This window comes from Scyliorhinus canicula, chromosome 20 (assembly GCF_902713615.1).
Source record: "Scyliorhinus canicula chromosome 20, sScyCan1.1, whole genome shotgun sequence".
Taxonomy (NCBI): Eukaryota; Metazoa; Chordata; class Chondrichthyes; order Carcharhiniformes; family Scyliorhinidae; genus Scyliorhinus; species Scyliorhinus canicula.
This window is the reverse complement of record NC_052165.1, coordinates 69126669-69146360: the sequence shown is the minus strand read 5'-3', so window position 1 is coordinate 69146360 and position 19692 is coordinate 69126669. Positions and strand designations below refer to the sequence as shown.

At 47.3% G+C, this 19692-nt stretch overlaps 1 protein-coding gene across 1 annotated transcript in view; it reads right to left on the bottom strand.

Annotated features, from left to right (window-relative positions):
* Positions 1 to 9159: 9159 nt before the first annotated feature.
* Positions 9160 to 19692, bottom strand: part of LOC119954733 (A disintegrin and metalloproteinase with thrombospondin motifs 20-like) — a 469933-nt gene continuing 459400 nt past the window's right edge. Inside the window, exons 38-39 of the mRNA XM_038780255.1 lie at positions 18495 to 18599; positions 9160 to 10143 (exon numbers count right to left, since the gene is read on the bottom strand). Coding sequence (XP_038636183.1) covers positions 10054 to 10143; positions 18495 to 18599 — 195 coding nt within the window. The 3' untranslated portion in view covers positions 9160 to 10053. The remainder of the gene's footprint in view (positions 10144 to 18494; positions 18600 to 19692) is intronic.

Sequence of the window (19692 nt, the reverse complement as noted above, 5' to 3'; positions counted from 1 at the left end):
AAGATTTTGTCGTTTTTGATCTTGCCCCGCTGCGTGTTGTTGAACATGAAGGCTACCGGCCGTTGGTCAGTGAGGAGAGTGAACCTCCTGCCAGCCAGGTAATGCCTCCAGTGCCGCACCGCCTCAACGATAGCCTGGGCCTCCTTTTCAAGAGACGGAATTTCGAATTTCGGAGGCATGGAGGGTGCGTGAAAAGAATGCCACGGGTCTGCCTGCCTGATTCAGCGTGGCGGCAAGGGCGACATCTGAAGCGTCGCTTTCTACTTGGAAAGGCAGTGTCTCCTCTACTGCGTGCATCCCGGCCTTGGCTATGTCTGAGCAAATACGGGCGAAGGCCTGTTGTGCCTCGGCCGTGAGGAGAAATTGCGTGGACTGGATCAGTGGGTGGGCCTTGTCCGCGTATTTTGGGACCCACTGGGCGTAGTAAGAAAAGAACCCCAGGCATCGTTTGACAGCCTTGGGGCAGTGGGGCATGCGGTCGGGATCGGGCCCCAGTAGTCCTTTTTGGACTACGTAGCCGAGGATGGCTAAGCGGTCTGTGCTGAATACGCACTTCTCCTTGTTATAAGTGAGGTTGAGGAGAGATGCGGTGTGGAGAAATTTGGCAAGGTTGGCGTCATGGTCCTGCTGGTCGTGCCCGCAGATGGTGACATTGTCTATGTACTGGAACGTGGCCCGCAGTCCGTACCAGTCAACCATTCGGTCCATTTGTCTTTGAAATACCGAGACCCCGTTAGTCTTGTTCCCCGTTCCCCGAAGGGAACCCTAAGAAATTGATAGAGTCGACCGTCCGCCTCGAAGGCAGTGTAGGGACGGTCCGATTTACGGATGGGGAGCTGGTGGTAGGCGGACTTCAGGTCAATTGTTGAGAAGACCTGATACTGTGCAATCTGATTGACCATATCAGATATGCGAGGGAGGGGGTACGCGTCGAGCTGTGTGTACCGGTTGATGGTCTGGCTGTGGTCCACGACCGTCCTGTGTTTCTCCCCAGTTTTAACCATCACCACTTGGGCTCTCCAGGGGCTGTTTCTGGCCTCGATAATACCCTCCTGAAGCAGCCGCTGGACTTCGGACCCATGAAGGTCTTGTCCTGGGTGCTGCATCGTCTGCTCCTGGTGGCGACGGGCTTGCAATCTGCAGTCAGATTGGCAAAAAGGGAGGGAGGGTCAACCTTGAGGGTCGTGAAGCCGCAGAAGGTGAGTGGGGGTAGGGGCACGCCGAATTTGAGGGTGAGGCTCTGGCGGTTACGTTGGAAATCCAGGCCCAGTAAAAGTGTCGCACCGAGGTTGGGGGGAACGTACAGGCGGAAACCGCTGAATTCAACGCCTTGTACAGTGTGTTTGACCTGACAGAAACCCCGGATCAGTACAGAGTGGGATCCGGAGGCGAGGGAGATCTGCTGGTTGGCGGGATGGACCGTGAGGGAGCAGCGCCTTACCGTGTCCGGGTGAATGAAGCTATTGGTGCTCCCGGAGTCAAGTAGTCAGTAGGTCGCGTGGCCGTTGATGAGCACCGTCGTTGAAGTGGTAGCCAGGTTGCGAGGATGGGATTGGTCTCGCGTCATGGAGGCGAGTAGCGGGCGATCGTCCGAAGAGTCGGACGAGTAGCGGCAGCGACCCGGGTCCCGTGGTCCAGTCCCGAGGGGAGGACAAAATGGCGGCGTCTGAAGTACCTGCGGGGAATAAGATGGCGGCGCCCATGCAGCGCACATTGTGGGGGCGGGGAAAGATGGCAGCGACCATGGAGCGCACGTTGCGGGGGCGGCGAAAGATGGCGGCGCCCACTGACCGCACGTGGACCTGGGGGGAGAAGATGGAGGCGCCCACTGGTTGCACGTGGCCCCGGAAGCAGTGGACGAGGGGGCCCATTGCGCGATCGGCTGAGGAAAGGGGGAGAGGTCGCGCGTGATAGCGGCAACTGCGCGGGCCTGACGCACCGTTACAAAGTGGCCTTTCTTGCCACAGGATTTACAGGTCGCGGCGTGGGCCGGGCAGCGCTGGCGGGGGTGCTTCTGCTGGCCACAGAAGTAGAAGCGGGGAACCCCAGGGTGCGCGGTGTGGCAAGCAGCGCAGACATACTGTGCGGGAGCGGCCCCATCGGGGGGACCGGTTGCGGGGTCCACAAGGGGTAGGATGGATGGGCCGCATGGCAGGCGGGGTAGGATTGTACGTTACGGGAAGTGACCGTCATAGAGAGCGCTAAAGTCTTTGTCGCCGCTAGATCGAGCGCGGCCCCTTCCAGCAGTTGTTGCCGGATGGGGTCCGATACAACACAAAAGCATCTCGCATGAGGAGATTGGAATGTTCCGTGGCCGTGACGGCCTGGCACTCGCAGTCCCGTACTATAGGGATAAGGGCCCGCCAGAAGTCCTCAATCGACTCACCCGGTTGCTGGACGCGAGTGGCGAGTACATGAAATGAAATGAAAATCGCTTATTGTCACGAGTAGGCTTCAATGAAGTTACTGTGAAAAGCCCCTAGTCGTCACATTCCGGCGCCTGTCCGGGGAGGCTGGTACAGCTGGTACATGCCTCGCAAACAGAGTGTTCGTCGACTGGACGTAATTTTCTTTGAGAAGTTCCATGGTGCGTGCGTAGTTCAGCGCGTCCTGTATGAGCGGGAACACGCTGGAGCTCAACCTTGAGTAGAGGAGTTGAATTTTCTGAGCTTTCGATGGTGTAGGGTCCGCTGAGGTGACGTAGGCCTCGAAGCAAGCCAGCCAGTGGTTAAAGTCTTTTCTGGCGTTCGGCGATTGCGGATCCAGCTGCAAGCGGTCGGGTTTAATTCTGATGTCCATGATGTGGAAAATCTCACGGTAATAAATTGATGCGCTAACAATTGCACACAAAGACTCAAACCGGTACAAGAGAGGCTTTATTACCATGAGATGTTATCCTTCGACTGCAGCTGGTAGAACGGCAGCTCAGGAGAACTCATGAATATTTACACTGCTCCCTGTGGGCGGAGCTAGCCGGCAGGGGCTTACCAACAAGCCTGTAATACAGGTACTGCTGTACATCCCCTAATACAGGCACACACATATATATATAAAGTGGTGGATCACCACAGCAGCAACGGCAGAAAAAGTGAGGGGATGGGTACAAGAACCCGACACAGATTGGGTACAAATGGAGAGGAACGATCCTCCAGGCCCTGGCTGCAGCAGCACTCCCATCCTCCTCAACAAGACATACACTGAGCCCAGTAGTAGCGGCCACGCTGAGAATGTGGACCCAGTTGAGATGGCACTTCGGGATAACCAGAATGTCCCCCATGGCCCCCATCTGCGGCAATCACAGATTCCCCCCAGCCATGCACGATAGCACCTTCAAAAGATGGAGGCGTGACGGGGGCACACTGACAGTCGGGGACTTCTACATAGGGCGCGGACTGGTGACACTGGACGAACTGACGAGGAAGTGGAAACTAGCAAAGGGACAGGAATTGAGACACCTCCAAATAAAACACTTCCTCTGCAAAGAGACAGTAGGGTACCCTGGGCCCCAGAAAACACACTACTATAGGACCTGATAGGCACAAGCAACTGGAACATTTAACTAACTATGTACATTTTGTTGCCCTCTGGATCGGTCTATGATTCTCCCCCCCCCCCCCCCGCCTCTTCCTTACCCCCCCCCTCCATTGGCTTCAGCTCCCTTCTCTTGTGGTTTCCCCACCTTCCGCGCCTCCCCCTCTCGCCCCCCCCCCCCCCCCCCCCCCCCATCCCGGGTTGCGCAGTCCTTTGGTTCCTCACCTTTTCTTTTCTTAACTTACTCCTCATTGCTGGCATTGAACAAGTTTTGGAACAGGCCGACGAACTGCCCTCACTTATCCAGGAAGCCTTCCTCTGATCCTCGGATGGCGTATTTAATCTTCTCCAGGTGGAGAAATTCCGAGAGGTCAGCGATCCAGTCTGCAGCTTTGGGTGGTGCTGCCAATCGCCAGCCGAGCAGGATTCTCCAGCGTGCGATTAGGGAAGCGAAAGCAAGGACGTTGGCCCCCTTCCCCATGTGTAACTCTAGCTGCTCCAATACTTCGAAGATTGCCACTATTGGGCATGTCTTCACCCTCACCCCCAGACCCTTGGACATTGCCTCGGAGAAGGCTGTCCAGAATCCAGCAAGTTTGTAGCAAGCCCAAAACAGATGGGTGTGGTTGGCCGAGCCCCTCTGGCACTGCTCGCACTTGTCCTCCATCTCCAGGAAGAACCTGCTCATTCGGGTTCTGGTCAGGTGCACTCTGTACTCCACTTTGAGCTGCATTAGGCTTAGCCTTGCGCAGGAGGAGGTGGAGTTTGCCCCGCCCAGTGCTTCGCTCCAGAGTCCCCATCTTATCTCTGTTCCCAGTTCGTCCGCCCATTTTTGTCTGGTCTTGTCCAGTGGTGTTCACGCTTTGTCCAGTAGCTGTCCATATATTTTCCCACATAACAAAACAAACCTCTCCGTAAAATAAAGTAAATTAGCACGGGCAAGAAAAATCTAATGTATATGCACGACAATTGTTTATAAATATGAGAAAAGCCAATAAAAAGATTTTTTTTAAAAAAGGTGACAGATCAGTGGCAATGTGGTGATTCCCCAAAGTTGCTCTATTCCGACTGTGGACTATAAACTCGTCATTATTGCACTGGAACACATTCCATGCAACACACAATTTGTTTCCTCGGAAGCAATGTAGATCTGGATTCTCCCGTTCCCCCAGCCGCGTGTTTCTAGGCAACAAGTTGTTGGTTGGCGACTATTTTCTAATCTCTATTTTCGTCGCTTGTCAATCGGATTTAAGCCACCCCATGCCGCCGGGAAACCCGCAGGCGGGAGTACACTGCCGGTGGGGGGGGGGGGGGGGGGGGGGCAGTAAAGAAAATCCCAAGGGATGGGGAATTCTGGCCATAGTATCAAGTGTTGGACTCATAGTTCTGTGCTAACTGAAACCATCAAGAGGGAAAATAATTAGAGAAAGATATACTAAATAAAACAATAGTTTTATTTTGGGGATATTGCAGTTTTAAAGTCATAATTCTGACTTGAATCAATACATCACAAGATAAACAATGTAGCGTTGCAGTAGATACGCAGATATAGCACCAAACCTACTTAATAGCTGTTTTCCATGACCAGATTGTTTTTGTTACAAATACACTCATTTCTTTGGAGACTGCAGCAGCACAAAAGCTCAAAGCTTTGCAAATCCTCTCTTAGTCTGCTCAGTAATAAGGAATTAATGAAAACAAACTCTAAAGGCAATAGCCATGCTACAAAGTTTCAAGTACCTGGCATAATCTCATAAAATTGTCAATAAGCTGTATATTTATGTAAAAACAATAATTCAGAGTAGTACATAGCATAGTTTTACAACCATTTTCATGGTACATAGTGCAAATTGTACTTTTGTTCTTGATATTGTCCTTATTGCTACTTGTTTGTTTCAAGCACAGGGGAGTTACTTTCATTCTTTACAACTTGTGTTTATGGTCAATTGGTTACTTACAGATTTTGTTGGATTTAATTTACATGTGATTGAAACCAAAGGGGATGAATGTGAGAAAGCTGTCAAGATCATTAGCCAGAACATTCTGAAGAATTATCCTAAATGGAGCAAAAATGTTTTCAAATGCATTTTTCAGGTCAGACACCAGAATTCATGATAAACTAGGCATCCAATACAGTGATTGAAAATAGATTGCAACAAAATAAATTTGAAAAGCACTAAAATCATAATTAGGATGGGATAATTGGAGAAATTCAAGCGGTCACAACTTTTATTTTTCTTTCACATATATCAGTATGGTTAATAGAAGGTTAATCTACTCCAGAACTAGATATTTTAATGATATGGGAAACAGACATGTTAACATTGAATATCCTGTTTAGATTAAGTTTGAACTCCATTGGAATGATGGTGATTTGTGGTGTATAAGTTTCAATGGGCAGATACATTTACAATTATGCTCCAAAAGGCAGGTGACAACTTTGAGTTAGGTTACTGTGACAGAATTTTAAGCGATTCTGCTCCTTCTTTTCCAGTTTTATTTTTATAAAAAATCCTGTTAAATTTTGTACCTGTAAACCATCCAACTTGCTGTTGGTGTAATAATGGGCAAACGCTTAATACTTTTCTATAGTTAATACATTTTTACTGTCTGCTATTTTAGTGAAGAGCATTAACCCATTTAAAATAAATAGTATTTCAGCTCTGAGAAGTGATGTGCTAGGCTTGCATAATCTTCATCTGCCTTCTAAACTATATCCAGAGGTGCTGTACAGACGCTGGGTATGGTTCTCAATTGAGTACGATACGAGTGGTGACTCTCGATTAATTCTGGATAACAGCCTCATTTTATTAACTCGTCAGGATGATAACACCCTGCTATCTTGCCACGAGCACCTAACGTGCGTGAACATTGTGTAAACACAAACACAACATCCTTATCAAAAATTCTCTTTATTAAACCTGAGCTGTTAACTCAGTTAGCTGCCCTGGATTTCTATCTGTTTTAGTGTAGATTTTTTCATATCGATTATTGCCTTTTTTAATTACTGTCTTTTTGTCATATCAGAGGTCACAGATCATCATTAGCCATCAGCTCATTAACATACAATAAAGTATGGGGTTAGAACAGTAAAACAAGTTTCTTAAAAAGACTGAATGCCCTATTTTGCTCATAGAAATACAAACTTTAGAGCTGTCAGGATCAAAGCCAATACTGAATTTCTATTGAATAGATGTCAGGCACAGATTAAAGTTCAATGCATCTCCCAATTAATTCAAGTGGTACCAAGCCCCACATTGTCAATTACAGCTGAGGCAGCCATAGTGGGTGTTATGATTGGGTTGGCTCCTGCTTACTATAAAGTGACCTTTGCCGAGATGTGCATCTGGGTCTCTTTTAAGATGGGGGCATAAGTAGATTTGCTTTTTATAACCTCCATGCTTAAATAACCTGTTGACACATGCCAGCTTGGCTGACATGTGAAGTGTGGACCTTGGGCCATCCATTCCCCTGCAAGAAGGATGAACCATTAAAAAAATGCTTTGGGCATTTATTGTGTGCTCCAGACCTCTGTGACTCTTTGACTATTCTGACCAAAGGGTAGGCGCAGTGTTCTAAAACACATTATTGATTCAGTGTGGGGGTAAAGGTATGAATCTGACCATTGGAAAACTTCAAAAACTGCACTGTACCTCTGATCTCACAGAAATGGATGTCAATGTAATGGAATTACTTGAATATTCCAAATCTAGGGTATACTGGACCAATATCAGTGTTATATTGGTATAGAGCATGAGGTCAGAAAGTTGATAATGGTGCCTTTGTACCAAACTTCATTATTGATTGGGAAATTAAATAGAATCCATACAAAAATCACTATAGAATTTCTCAATGCAAACTGGGAAGACATATTTTATTGATCTATCTTTGATCATTTCAGTCTTGCCCCCACTGGACAATATTAGAAGGAATACTGGTCTTTTTCAGCATTTTGCAGTAGATTCATACAGCTGATGTAGCTTACGAACACTTGATGTCAATGTGAATACAATTGTAGATCTCCAAAGGCAGCGGCAACAATAGCACCTTATTATTCTCAATAGTTCAGTTGTCATGAGTTTTTGTTAAAGGGCAGTACTGCCCTTGAAAATTAATTTGCTAAGCTTCCTTTTATGTAAACATACTACAGAGTGTTATTTATGTTGAAAAATGTCACTGCATTGCCGACTTGTAATTATGGCAGCTCACCATGATGTCGTAGCATGTTCTTCATAACTGTCCTGTTCAATGGCCATCCACAAAATGGTGACAATGCCACATTCCTCCCCTTTAAACCTTGCATACAGATATCTAATAACTTATAGACTAAGCAATGGCGATTAACAGGGCAGTATTTGATAGCTAACACAATTTTAGTAGTTAAATGCATATGTACAAAAATATCATGTAATAAATAGGACAGTGCATAAATATTTTACAACATAATAAAATATATCTCTTTTTATATACAACCTTTGCTAAGAGAGGTAGCTTTTCCACTCAGGCCAGTGTTCACTACAGACTCTGATTGCTTTGGCTTTCTGCCTACAACTATTCTATTCAACTGGAGGCGTTAAATACTATTTTGGCATGAAAGTTCGAAATGCTTTGGTGTTATGCAAACCGTGGACCATGCCCAATAGTGCAACATCAGATATTTTGTTCGTAACAGAGGAACGTGGGTGCTGTCAGCCTTGTGTCCTCCAATAAAATAATGTTGTTTTAACTCAAAAAGGACAATTTCAAATTATGCCAAGGGTTCAGTAATCTCTTCAAGTTGAAAACGTGTTCAATGTTTTCATGCATTCAGTGTTAATAAGATTAGTCTCTACATGTCTCTGACACCCGAGTTGCGGTTAAAAAGTAAACAGAATGGGAGTGAAGTTCTTTTGTACAAAGTAGTTATTAATAATCACAAAGAAAACTCTTGCAGACAATCGTCCAAAAAAACATTTTGCGTTTGATGATCTGAGCTACAAAAGAGCAGATTGAAGTCTAAACTTTGTGTCAGGGCGGTTCTGTGGCCATTTGCACATGAGATTGCGAGGAGATGCTACTATTCTGGCTCCATTACACTCTCGCTCCAAATCAAGTACTCAGGGCTATCACCAAATAAGGAATCTCATTTAATCCACAAAGGGAACAAAAGGAAATCCCTTGCCGCACACACTAAAGTGAAGGGGTTGGATGAAGAGTGGTGGAAGAGGGCCCACAAAGAGCATAACACCAGCACTAATGGACTTGGGCTAAATGGCCTGTTTCTTTGCCACAAATAGTTTGGAATACACCGACTCCGTTTTCTTCCATTGACCTGGGGATTTCTTGCTTGGGATCTGTGTAATTTTGGCAAAAGCCAGAACTGTTTTGAACATCATCGGCAAAATAAAATTAACTTGGTTCCCTCGCATGAAGTATTTTCACACAGTAACAAGGAAGAGATGAACATCGCAGTTACGCAGTGCATTTGGGGACGGTGCAGCACAGTCTGGCATCCGATTCTGTATGCCCAGTTTAGAAATGCCAACTTCCACATCAGAAAGACTCAAGTTCATATCGAGCCAGCTTTTCTGCCATGAGCACGTGTTCAGGTGATCTGCTTCACCACGTTGACACTTAGTGGTTTTTTTAAATTGAACCGGCAGTCAGGCTGGTGTGCAGAGCTACATATACTTCACATTGAGTGAGAAGCTTTACTTTGCCCATTTAAGTGAAAGCTGTTACACGTGCAGCAGTATAACTGGGACATCATAGGTTACAGATCTCTGCATTCAGCAAAAAGACAGAAAATAGATCTGTATTAAGGCACAAGTGGCAATACCGAGTTCATGTATTACTAACATACACACCAGTGATGTATCCATGCTGCATGTTACAATTTGTTGAACCATGCAGTACCTACTTTAATTTTAGTTAAGAAATACTTATTCATAACTTTCCGTTTGAACATTATAATGTTTATCAGAGCTCTGGGCATTCAGGCGAAACCTCAAACACTGCCATTGCCTTAGTTTCTCTCCTTCAGAAATATATTTTCCAAATGGCGTTATGACATTGTCACTGTTGTGATATTCTGTCCATTCTACTTCCTCACTGGTTTCAGAATCAACAGGGAGGGATTGATGTTCACGAACAGCGAAAGGGAGTGGAAAAGTGAATCTGCCCAGACAATCATTGCAAGATTTTAAGCGTCGGCTGAGTTTTGACTCTTGATTGAAGCTATGGCATTAGTAATCTTCCTTTCCTAGCATGCAATATGTACACTGGGGGTATATCAATGATCTGGGCTATTTCTTCGTGTTTAAACTGGACTTTAACAAGAAATGGACACTGCAAGCTAATTAAGTTACAGAACAATTGTTGCATTAGCTGCCATTGATAAGAGAATGAACACTATCCCAGAGATTGCTGGAATTTGGAGTGGTTATTGTCTCCATTGTTAGAAGTTGCTTCCAGGCAGGTCCCATTCCACAGGGTAGTTTCATCATTCCTTGAACTGCTGTATACTTCGTCAGACCAGAGTCTCTACTGTACTTGCATTAGAAGACCAGTGCTTGTTTGAGGAACACATTTTCCACAGTAGCCTCCACACCTTCCATATATCTTTGTGCCATCCTTTAAATAGAAAAAAAAACATGCATTTATATAGCACCTTTCACAAACATTGGTTGTCCCAAAGCGCTTTACATTGAATGAAATAAAACATAGAACATAGAACGATACAGCGCAGTACAGTCCCTTCGGCCCTCGATGTTGCACCGACATGGGAAAAAAAAACTAAAGGCCATCTTACCTACACTATGCCATTATCATCCATATGCTTATCCAATAAACTTAAATGCCCTCAATGTTGGCGAGTTCACTACTGTTGCAGGTAGGGCATTCCACGGCCTCACCACTCTTTGCGTAAAAAACCCACCTCTGACCTCTGTCCTATATCTATTACCCCTCAATTTAAGGCTATGTCCCCTCGTGCTAGCCACCTCCATCCGCGGGAGAAGGCACTCACTGTCCACCCTATCTAACCCTCTGATCATTTTGTATGCCTCTATTAAGTCACCTCTTAACCTTCTTCTCTCTAACGAAAACAACCTCAAGTCCATGTTGTCACTTTAAAAAAAAAAAAAACTTTATCAGAGTTAAAAAGCCAGAGCTCAGAGTGTGGACAGGAGCAAACCACTAATCCAGCTCCTTGCCTGCTCCAAAAACCAATTCAAAATGAATGGGCAGCACATGGTAGCATAGTGGTTAGCACAGTTGCTTCACAGCTCCAGTCTGGCAATATCTGGTCTGAGAGAAACATGAGAGGATACAAGGAAAGATCCCACAAAGGGTTAATAGCAGCTGTAAAGAGCAGGATTATAAAATGCAGATTCTTTCTCTCAAGCAGGCTAGCAAACACACAGGATTCTTGTATGAAGCTAAAAACAATGGCTCACACCTTCATTGAAATTAACTATCTTAGTAAGCATCTGGAAAAGCATGGATGAGGGTTTCAGGTGATAAATGTAAACCTTTCAAGTTATAACCAAGTGGATTTTTAGCATTACGCTAAAAGCAATGTTTCACACCTTCATTGAAATTAATTATCTTACTAAGCAGCTGTAAAGGAAAGGATGAGGCTCAGTTGAATTTGGTGACAATTCTAGGTGTGAAGTTCTGCCGATATCAGGTAAATTAAAGAAAATTGGAGACAACCTGTCTACGAGAAACATTATTTAGAGCCAAAATCAAAGTCAAAATTATGAGTTGAGGACACAATTGGAAAATAAAACTATAGAAATGACAGGAACTAAACCAAAATTCACACCACTATTGAAACCAAAGCATTTTTGAATATCACAAAGGAACTTTGAACGTCACAAAGGAAACAATGTAATCAGAGACCTGAGAGGTGAGGTCATGTCAAAATGAATACCTCGTTGTATTAGAATGCTTAGATCAAAGATACTTTTTACAATCAAAGTTAAATAATAATTACTTTACAATGTCATAAAAACTTAATAACTGTTAGAAAAAGAATATAAACCCAGAGACCAGAGCAGGAACTAACAGAACCAGAACCAGAATTCAGAGAGAAGGAGAGAAGGAACAAGAGAAGCAAGCAGATTCAGCTTACAGCCAGCTCGGTAATGGGAAAGATAAGACATAGCAGCCGAGCTAACGAATACATTTAAAGAAGAACAGACTTTAAAGAAGATTGATTGTCAAGTTGGGCCTGAAGGTCCCTTCAACCAACCAGAAGGATCCAGAAGCAAGATCTTTTTACCTTCTGTAAAGAAAGTGATTGCAGCTTTTAAAAGAAAAAATGTAATAATTAAATAACTGAATTTAACCTGAAACAGTGGTTATTCCTAAGTCTACTTTACTTACTTAGCAATGCGGGACCCAGGATCGATGCTACTAAGGGGTAAGTAGATAAAATCTTCGGTGAAGGTATGAGTTATACCGGGGGATAACTTGAAAATATAGTTTGACCTGAATAGCACCCACCGAAGCCTGCATCGGAGTCAGGGAGTGAGAATCCCTGTTCACCATTTAGAATGTCGGCCCTTTTTGGTATAGGGGGAATTCTAAGAATAGTGGTGTTTTCAACAACACCTCGCGTCTGCATGGGTTTCCTCCAGGTGCTCCGGTTCAAAGATATGCAGGTTAGGTGGATTGGCCATGCTAAATTGCCCTTAGTATCCAAAGAAAAATGTTAAGTAGGGGTTACTGGGATAGGGTAGATATGTGGGCTTGAGTAGAGTGGTCTTGTAAGGGCCAGTGCAGACTTGATGGGCCGAATGGCCTCCTTCTGCATTGTAAATTCTATGATTCTATGAATCCAATTCATGGTCCCCACAAGAGTGAGACATATTAGATCCAGGCATTACATCTGACCTCACACGTATCTTAGCCAAAGGTTTTAATGCGGGAAATGTGGCTACCAATTTACACATAATGAGCTCCCAATCAAACAGCAATTGTTTAAATGATCACAGAATATAATTTAAGGGGTTGGTTAAGAGATAAGTAAACCAGGACACTGGAGAGATCAGCTCCTTTTCAATGGTCTTCTTCGATCTTTTATATCTACCTGAGAGGGCAGATTGTTTAACATTGCATCTGAAAGATGGCACCCTCAGACAGGGCCACATTCTCTTCCAGTACTGCACTAGAGTGGTAGCCTGGATAAAGATTTACATTTATATAGTGCTCTTCATGACCACCTGGATATCTCAAAGCACTTTACAGCCAATGAAGTGTAATCACTGCTGTAATGTAGAAAATGCAAGCTCCCACAAACAGCCCAGATGTGGTAAACCACTGTTACTGTGTTGTATATATTGTGGTAAACCACTGTTACTGTATTGTATATATTGTTTGTTGTCGCTGCTGGCTCCGCCTGTGGCTCCTCCCCTCAGGCTCTGTATAAAGGTGGCTCTGCCACAGTTCGGGATCAGTTACCAGCAGGTTCTCATTTAACTTATTAAAGCCACAAGTTTGTGCCACAACCCGTCTTTGTTGTAATTGATGGCACATTAATTTAATTAGCTAAACAATTGAGATTGATTCGTCACTCAAGCCTTATCGTCTGGAACTGGACCCCCAAGCAGCTGATGCCACTGCGACATTCGAGCACTGGCTAAGGTACTTCGAAGCTTACCTCGAATCTGCCGCCGACACCGTCGCCGACATCCACAAGCTTCGAGTCCTCAACGCCCGGGTAAGCCCCCAGGTTTTCCTCCTTAACAGGGACGCTGCCTCATACGCGGAGGCGATAACGCTGCTGAAAGGGCAGTATGTAAAGGCAGTAAATGAGATGTACGCTAGGCATCTCCTTGCCAAGAGGCGTCAACGTCCCGGAGAATTACAGGCCGAATACCTGCGCGCCTTGCGGGTACTCGGCCGGAACTGTAGTTGTCAGGCGATATTGGCTGTCCAGCACACGGAGCTGCTGATCAGGGACACCTATGTCGCTGGCATAAAAACTAACTACATCCGCCAGCGCCTGCAAGAGACAGTGCAGCTCTTGACTTCTCTGGAAGTGGCCTTCCATAACATGGGTGCCTTCACCTCCGACCACGCGGCACCCTCGTGGACATCATGGGCGCCGCCATCACCCGACTCGGGTGAGTCGCAAGCCTGTGCTGCGCATCAATCCGCCAATGCCGGAGGCCTGAGATGCTACTTCTGTGGCCAGGGTAAGCATCCTAGGCAACGCCTCCCAGCCCGGAGCATGATCTGCAACGGGTGCAGAAAGAAGGGTCACTTCACAAAGTCTGCCAGGCCCGACCTGTTCCTAAAGTTTCCAGACCCGGCAGCAGCAGCGCTGTGTGTTGCCTGTCGGGACTGCCCCCACCGACCCCGTCATCCGCCACATGCGACCTCTGGGGGCCGCCACCTTCGACGCCACCCGCCATGTGTGACCTGTGGGGACCGCCACCTTGGAATCATCTCGCCGCCTCCCAGAACCCCTGCTCACCCAGTCGTACGCTGGCCTCCGCTACTCTCGACCAGCCCACCCACCTTCCGAAGCTCGCCTCCATCACCCTCGACCAGTCTCGACCTCATCACCTCACTAAATCTATGATGGCCGTCCGGATCAACGGGCACGAGGTGACCTGCCTCTTCGCCTCCGGGAGCACTGACAGCTTCATCCACCCAGATATGGTAAGGCACTGCTCCCTCCCAATTTTACCCTTGACCAAGAAAATCTCCCTGGCTTCCGGATCACATTCCGTGGAGATCCGGGGGTACTGTGTAGCAACTCTTTTGGAACAGGGCGTAGAGTACGCTAATTTCAAGCTCTATGTCCTCCCTCATCTCTGCGCTGCCCTATTACTGGGTCTTGATTTTGAGTGCCACCTCCAAAGCCTTACCTTCGGTGGACCCCTGCTCCCCCGACCCTTATTGTTGCTCCATCCTCGCTCTTTACTAACCTCACCCCGGACTGTAAGCCCATCGCCACTAGGAGCAGACGATACAGTGGATACAGTGCCCGGAACAAGGCCTTTATCAGGTCAGAGGTCCAGCAACTCCTGCGGGAAGGGATCATAGAGGCCTGTACCAGCCCCTGGAGAGCCCAAGTGGTGGTCGTCAAGACTGGGGAGAAGCACTGGATGGTCATCGACTACAGTCAGACAATCAACCAGTACACGCAGCTCGATGTGTACCCTCTTCCCCGCATATCTGATATGGTCAATCAGATTGCGCAGTATCGAGCGTTCCCCACTGTTGAATTGAGGTCCGCGTACCACCAGCTACCTATCCACCCGGAGGACCGCCAATACACTGCCTTCGAGGCAGATGGCTGCCTTTACCACTTCCTGAGGGCCCCCTTCGGCGTCACCAATGGGGTCTTGGTTTTCCAACGAGAGATTGACCAGTACGGGCTGGGGGTCACGTTTCCGTATCTGGATAATGTCACCATCTGCGGCTATGACCAGCAGGACCATGACACTAACCTCCGACATTTCCTCCACACTGCTTAGCTCCTTAACCTCACATATAAGGAGAAATGCGTTTTCCGCACAACCTGCTAGCCATCCTTGGCTACGTGGTGGAAAACGGGGTCCTAGGGCCCGACCCTGACATGCGCCCCCTCCTGGAACTTTATCATCAGATAAACTGTTTTTGTGGTGTTGCTTGAAGGACAAGTATTGGCCAGGACATTAGAGTTAACTCCCTTGCACTTCTTCAAAATAGTGCCATAGGATCTTTCACATCCACCCAGGCGAGTAGATAGAGCCTCGGCCTAACATCTCATCCATAAGACAGCGGCATCTCTGACAGCCTCAGTACCAAACTCAGTGAGCTCAAGTCTTTAGAGTGGGACTTTAATTCACACGCAGAATATCTATGTACCATTTCTGCAGTGATAATGTCACACACAATGCGTTCAACTATGTAAAATATTCTACTACGAAAGCAATCAAGTGGTGTCGTTATGTTGCTGGGTTTGGCATACTCAAGAAATGGCATCATAAACTTATTTTGTAATGACACAGTGCTTTATTTGCATTAAAAATAGTCTCCGATTGTTTTGTGACAGATGAATTGATGAAATAACAATTACCCCAGGAAGCTGAATCGGATTCACATAGATGGCAGAATGTGGCTTCAGTTGCAATTCACAGACGAGTTAGTAGTAACTAATGATGCTACAGTTCACCTTGTGGCTTAGCATCTGTTCATGCTGCACATATTTGAATGAATGGGAGTTGGCCTAATTGTGAGATTTTATCATAGGCGAATTTAGCTCAATTCAAATGATATGTAGACATACTGTATCCTTTTAAAGAATATGGGGCAAAATTCTCCGACCCCCAGCAGGGTCGGAGAATCGCCTGGGGGCGCCTAAAATCCCGCCCCCGCCGTGGCAGAGATTCTCCGCCACCCGGGAAGTGGTGGCGGCAGGAATCTCGCCACTCCAATCGGAGAAGCCCCTGCGGTGATTCTCCGGCCCGGATGGGCCGAAGTCCCACCGCTGGGAGGCCTCTCCCGCCGCCGAGGTTTAAACCACCTCTGGAATGGCGGGATCAGTGGCGCGAGCAGGCCCCCGGGGTCCTGGGGGGGGCGGGGGGGGGCGATCGAACCCCGGAGGGTGCCCCCACGGTGGCCTGGCCCGCGATCGGGGCCCCCCACTCAGACACCGGGCCAGTGCCCTGGCTGCACTATGTTATTCCGCGGCCGCCGCGGCCTCCGCCATGGCAGAAGTGGAAGAGAAACCCACATTGCGCATGCGCCGGCAGTCCCCGCTGACGTCACTGCCGGCGCATGCGCCGACCGGCGAAAGCCTTTCGGCCAGCCCCGCTGCCGGGGGCGCCAGTTTTTTGCGCCAGTCTTCTGGTGCTAACCGCTCCGGTGCGGGGCTGGCCCCCAAAGGTGGGGAGAATTCCCCACCTTTGGGGAGGCGCGACCCCTGAGTGGTTGGCACCACTCCCCTACTCCGGGACCCTCCGTCACGCCGGGTAGGGGAGAATGCCGCCCATGGTTGGCAAACATGGCAAGAGAATTTAACAATTTGAGTTACTTCTATGCATCTGCATACCTGTCCCAGGATGTCACTGCTGTAGTTCCTCAAGGTAGTGTCCCAGTCATTCCTACCTGTTCTCCTCCAAGCCACACATCACCCTCATTTGGAACGATATTCCCATTCCTTGACCGTCACTGGGTCAAAATCCTGGAACTCCGTTCCTAATATTAGCATCGTACAACATGGCACCAGCCGTGCATGGACCCGGCCTGCTAGATAGTTCCCTCCTGGAACCCCCCTCGTCACCCCCGGACCACCCCACCAGTCCCCCGATCCCCGCTGAAGCCCCGCCCGGCCAGCGGAACGGTTCCCCCACCGACTGTGGCTAGACACAGTCGTCAGCCCCCACGCGAGGTCCCCAAAAACTGTGAGCACACGTTTCCCAAACCGTCGGGAAGTCGGCCCATCGGAGGCGGAGCATCGGGGGGGGGGAGGGCCTCAGGTGATATCCCGAGACCGTCCCAATGGCGTGCGGTGTACTCATCGATGATGCCGTTTTGAGAGGGGGCGGAGCTTCCGATTTTGGAGTCAAAACAGATTCTCCGGCCAATTGCCGAATGCAATTTTAGTGTTGGCAATCGGGCAATCCGGCCCTAAGTGTTATAGAACATAGAACAGTACAGCACAGAACAGGCCCTTCGGCCCTCAATGTTGTGCCGAGCCATGATCACCCTACTCAAACCCACGTATCCACCCTATACCCGTGTTGACGCCAGGGCAGAATTAATCAACTTCTACGACAGCAAAACTGGCACCGAACCTGGACCGATTCAGTGGCAGTGGAGGGGCTAGCACCAGGGCCATGTGGAACACAGTCGATTCCAATAAGAAACAATGTGGGATGAGATTGACACTCGGGAGGCTGACAAGCTGCAGCTGTATATACACATTACAATCCCCACGCACACTCATCCCACCTAACAAAGTGGCACTGTTTGCGGTGGAGCGCACCCATCCTGCTGATCGGTCGGCTGGGGCCAGAGGGTACCTAGGGGAGTTCCCCGAGGGGTGGACCTACACGACCCATGGCCCTAAGTTCACAGTGGGCTGTCAGCGGCATGCGCAGCTGCAGGGCTGCCTTTCTGGCTGGGCCAATGGTGTTCCGTGCCCTTCCACCCAGGCCCCACAGCCCACCTCCTGGCCACCCGCTACTCCCCCCGGCCCTGGCAGAACCGCCCCCGCCCCCGGCCACTGTCACAACTGTCAGAAAACTATGGCGAAGTTGGACAATTTCCGTACCCCCTCTCCCCCTCAGCAGCCATGATGCCGGTTTTACGATTTTTAGAAAGCACAAGTGAACCGCGCTGTTGGGAACTCTGCCCATCGCGTAGGCCCCAGCGAATACCGGGTAAGGCCCCCGATGATATACGATGAGTGTTTACTGTGCGTGCTGTCTGGACCGCATTGGCGCCGCTGCCGAGGTGACGGAGAATTGCGATTTTCCGTCAAATGGGCGACCCCCACGATTTTGGCGTCAGAACCTATTCTCCGCCCAATCATGTTTCCGAATTTCAGCATCGGCAAACAGAGAATCCCGCCCACTATTTTTCCTGCACAGCATCTAACAGGCAAGAGTTAAACACTCATATTTGAGGTCTCTCAAGTTTAGCCCTCACTATCTTTGACTACATACGTACTATAGCTGAGCTCACACACCAGTAGTTACGAGGTCAGCCGTATAGTAGCTGAACCCCCTGATTATGAAGACTGCCTGTTCAATCTCCTGTGCATCAATCGCAACCAGAGTCGTACAGTCACTGCAACCGGCCTCAGAAATCTTCACGTTAGGAGCTGAAAATTAGTCAAGGTTTCCTGCTCCTTATTCAACAACATCACAAGATAAAATAGCTACTATTTTAACTATTACCGAATGAAAATAACATTTTGACTGTTGTTTCAACAAAATGCAGCTTGTGTGGCTATTTCTGGTCTCAAACTCACATACCTGTGACCTGTGCACATTAACTGTAGCATAGTTTCCCTGTGCAATCCATTCTGATGCTTCTGATATCTTCAGCCCAGTCCCACTTAAGTTAATGCTAAATTGTCCCTGAAAAGCATCAATAAAATAAGAATGTCAGTGTAATGAAAATTCACTAAATCAGCTGCTAATCAAACTTAACAATAAAACTTTTAATCCTTTACTTAAAAATCGCCCAACATTAATATGCTCAAAGGCATTTTATTCAGAATATTGCGTCCCAAACAATTGTAATTCTTAAGAAATATTTTCTTTGTTAGAAATCAGTCTTCTAAATCAGAATCTATTGTCGAGAGCCATGAAGAGGAATTAATTCACAGCATACCTCTGATCCATGCCTGCATAATATTTTTCTCCTGTCTTGGAATATTGGAATTGAAATTCCTGAAAGAATCTCATCATAAGTCAGAGAAATTCTCAGGAAAAGTAAGTTACATTTTTATTGCTTCTTCATTGCAGAATTCTTAAATTCCACAATAATTCTGAATCAATGGATTTTTGCATTTGGGACTTCACAATCTTGCTGAATCTCCCTCCCGGCGATTAGTTTTCAAAATGTAACGATTTCTGGCAGATCATAGTGTCTGTGCTTGCTTTCTAGGACTATCCAATATGACCCATTTCCCATTTCAATGTCTCTTTTGTAAAGATGGGCCAGGGGGCGGCACGGTGGCACAGTGGTTAGCACTGCTGCCTCACAGCGCCAGGTTCGATTTCAGCCTTGGGTAGCTGTGTGGAGTTTCCTCCGGTTTCCTCCCACCTTCCAATGATGTGTAGGTTAGGTGGATTGGCCATGCTAAATTGCCCCTTACTGTCCAAACAGATTTGATGGTTTGGTGGGTTTACAGGGATATAGTGGGACAGTGGGCCTAGGTAGGGTGCTCTTTCAGAGGGTTAGTGCGGACTCGATGGGTCGAAAGGCCTCTGTATGAATGGCACTGTCGGGATTCTATGGAGTCAAAATGTTTATTAATTCGCTTTTAAAGGTTGCTAGATTCTGGTGGGGATAGGAATAATATATAAATATAAATTAGCATAGTCCTGGGAATTCTACATTTCGAACACTTGTTTGCATCTCTTATCCATGTGCAACTGTTCATTTATTAAGTGACACTGGATTGCAACTAGACATAACAAACATTACTTACCATGTCAAGTTGGC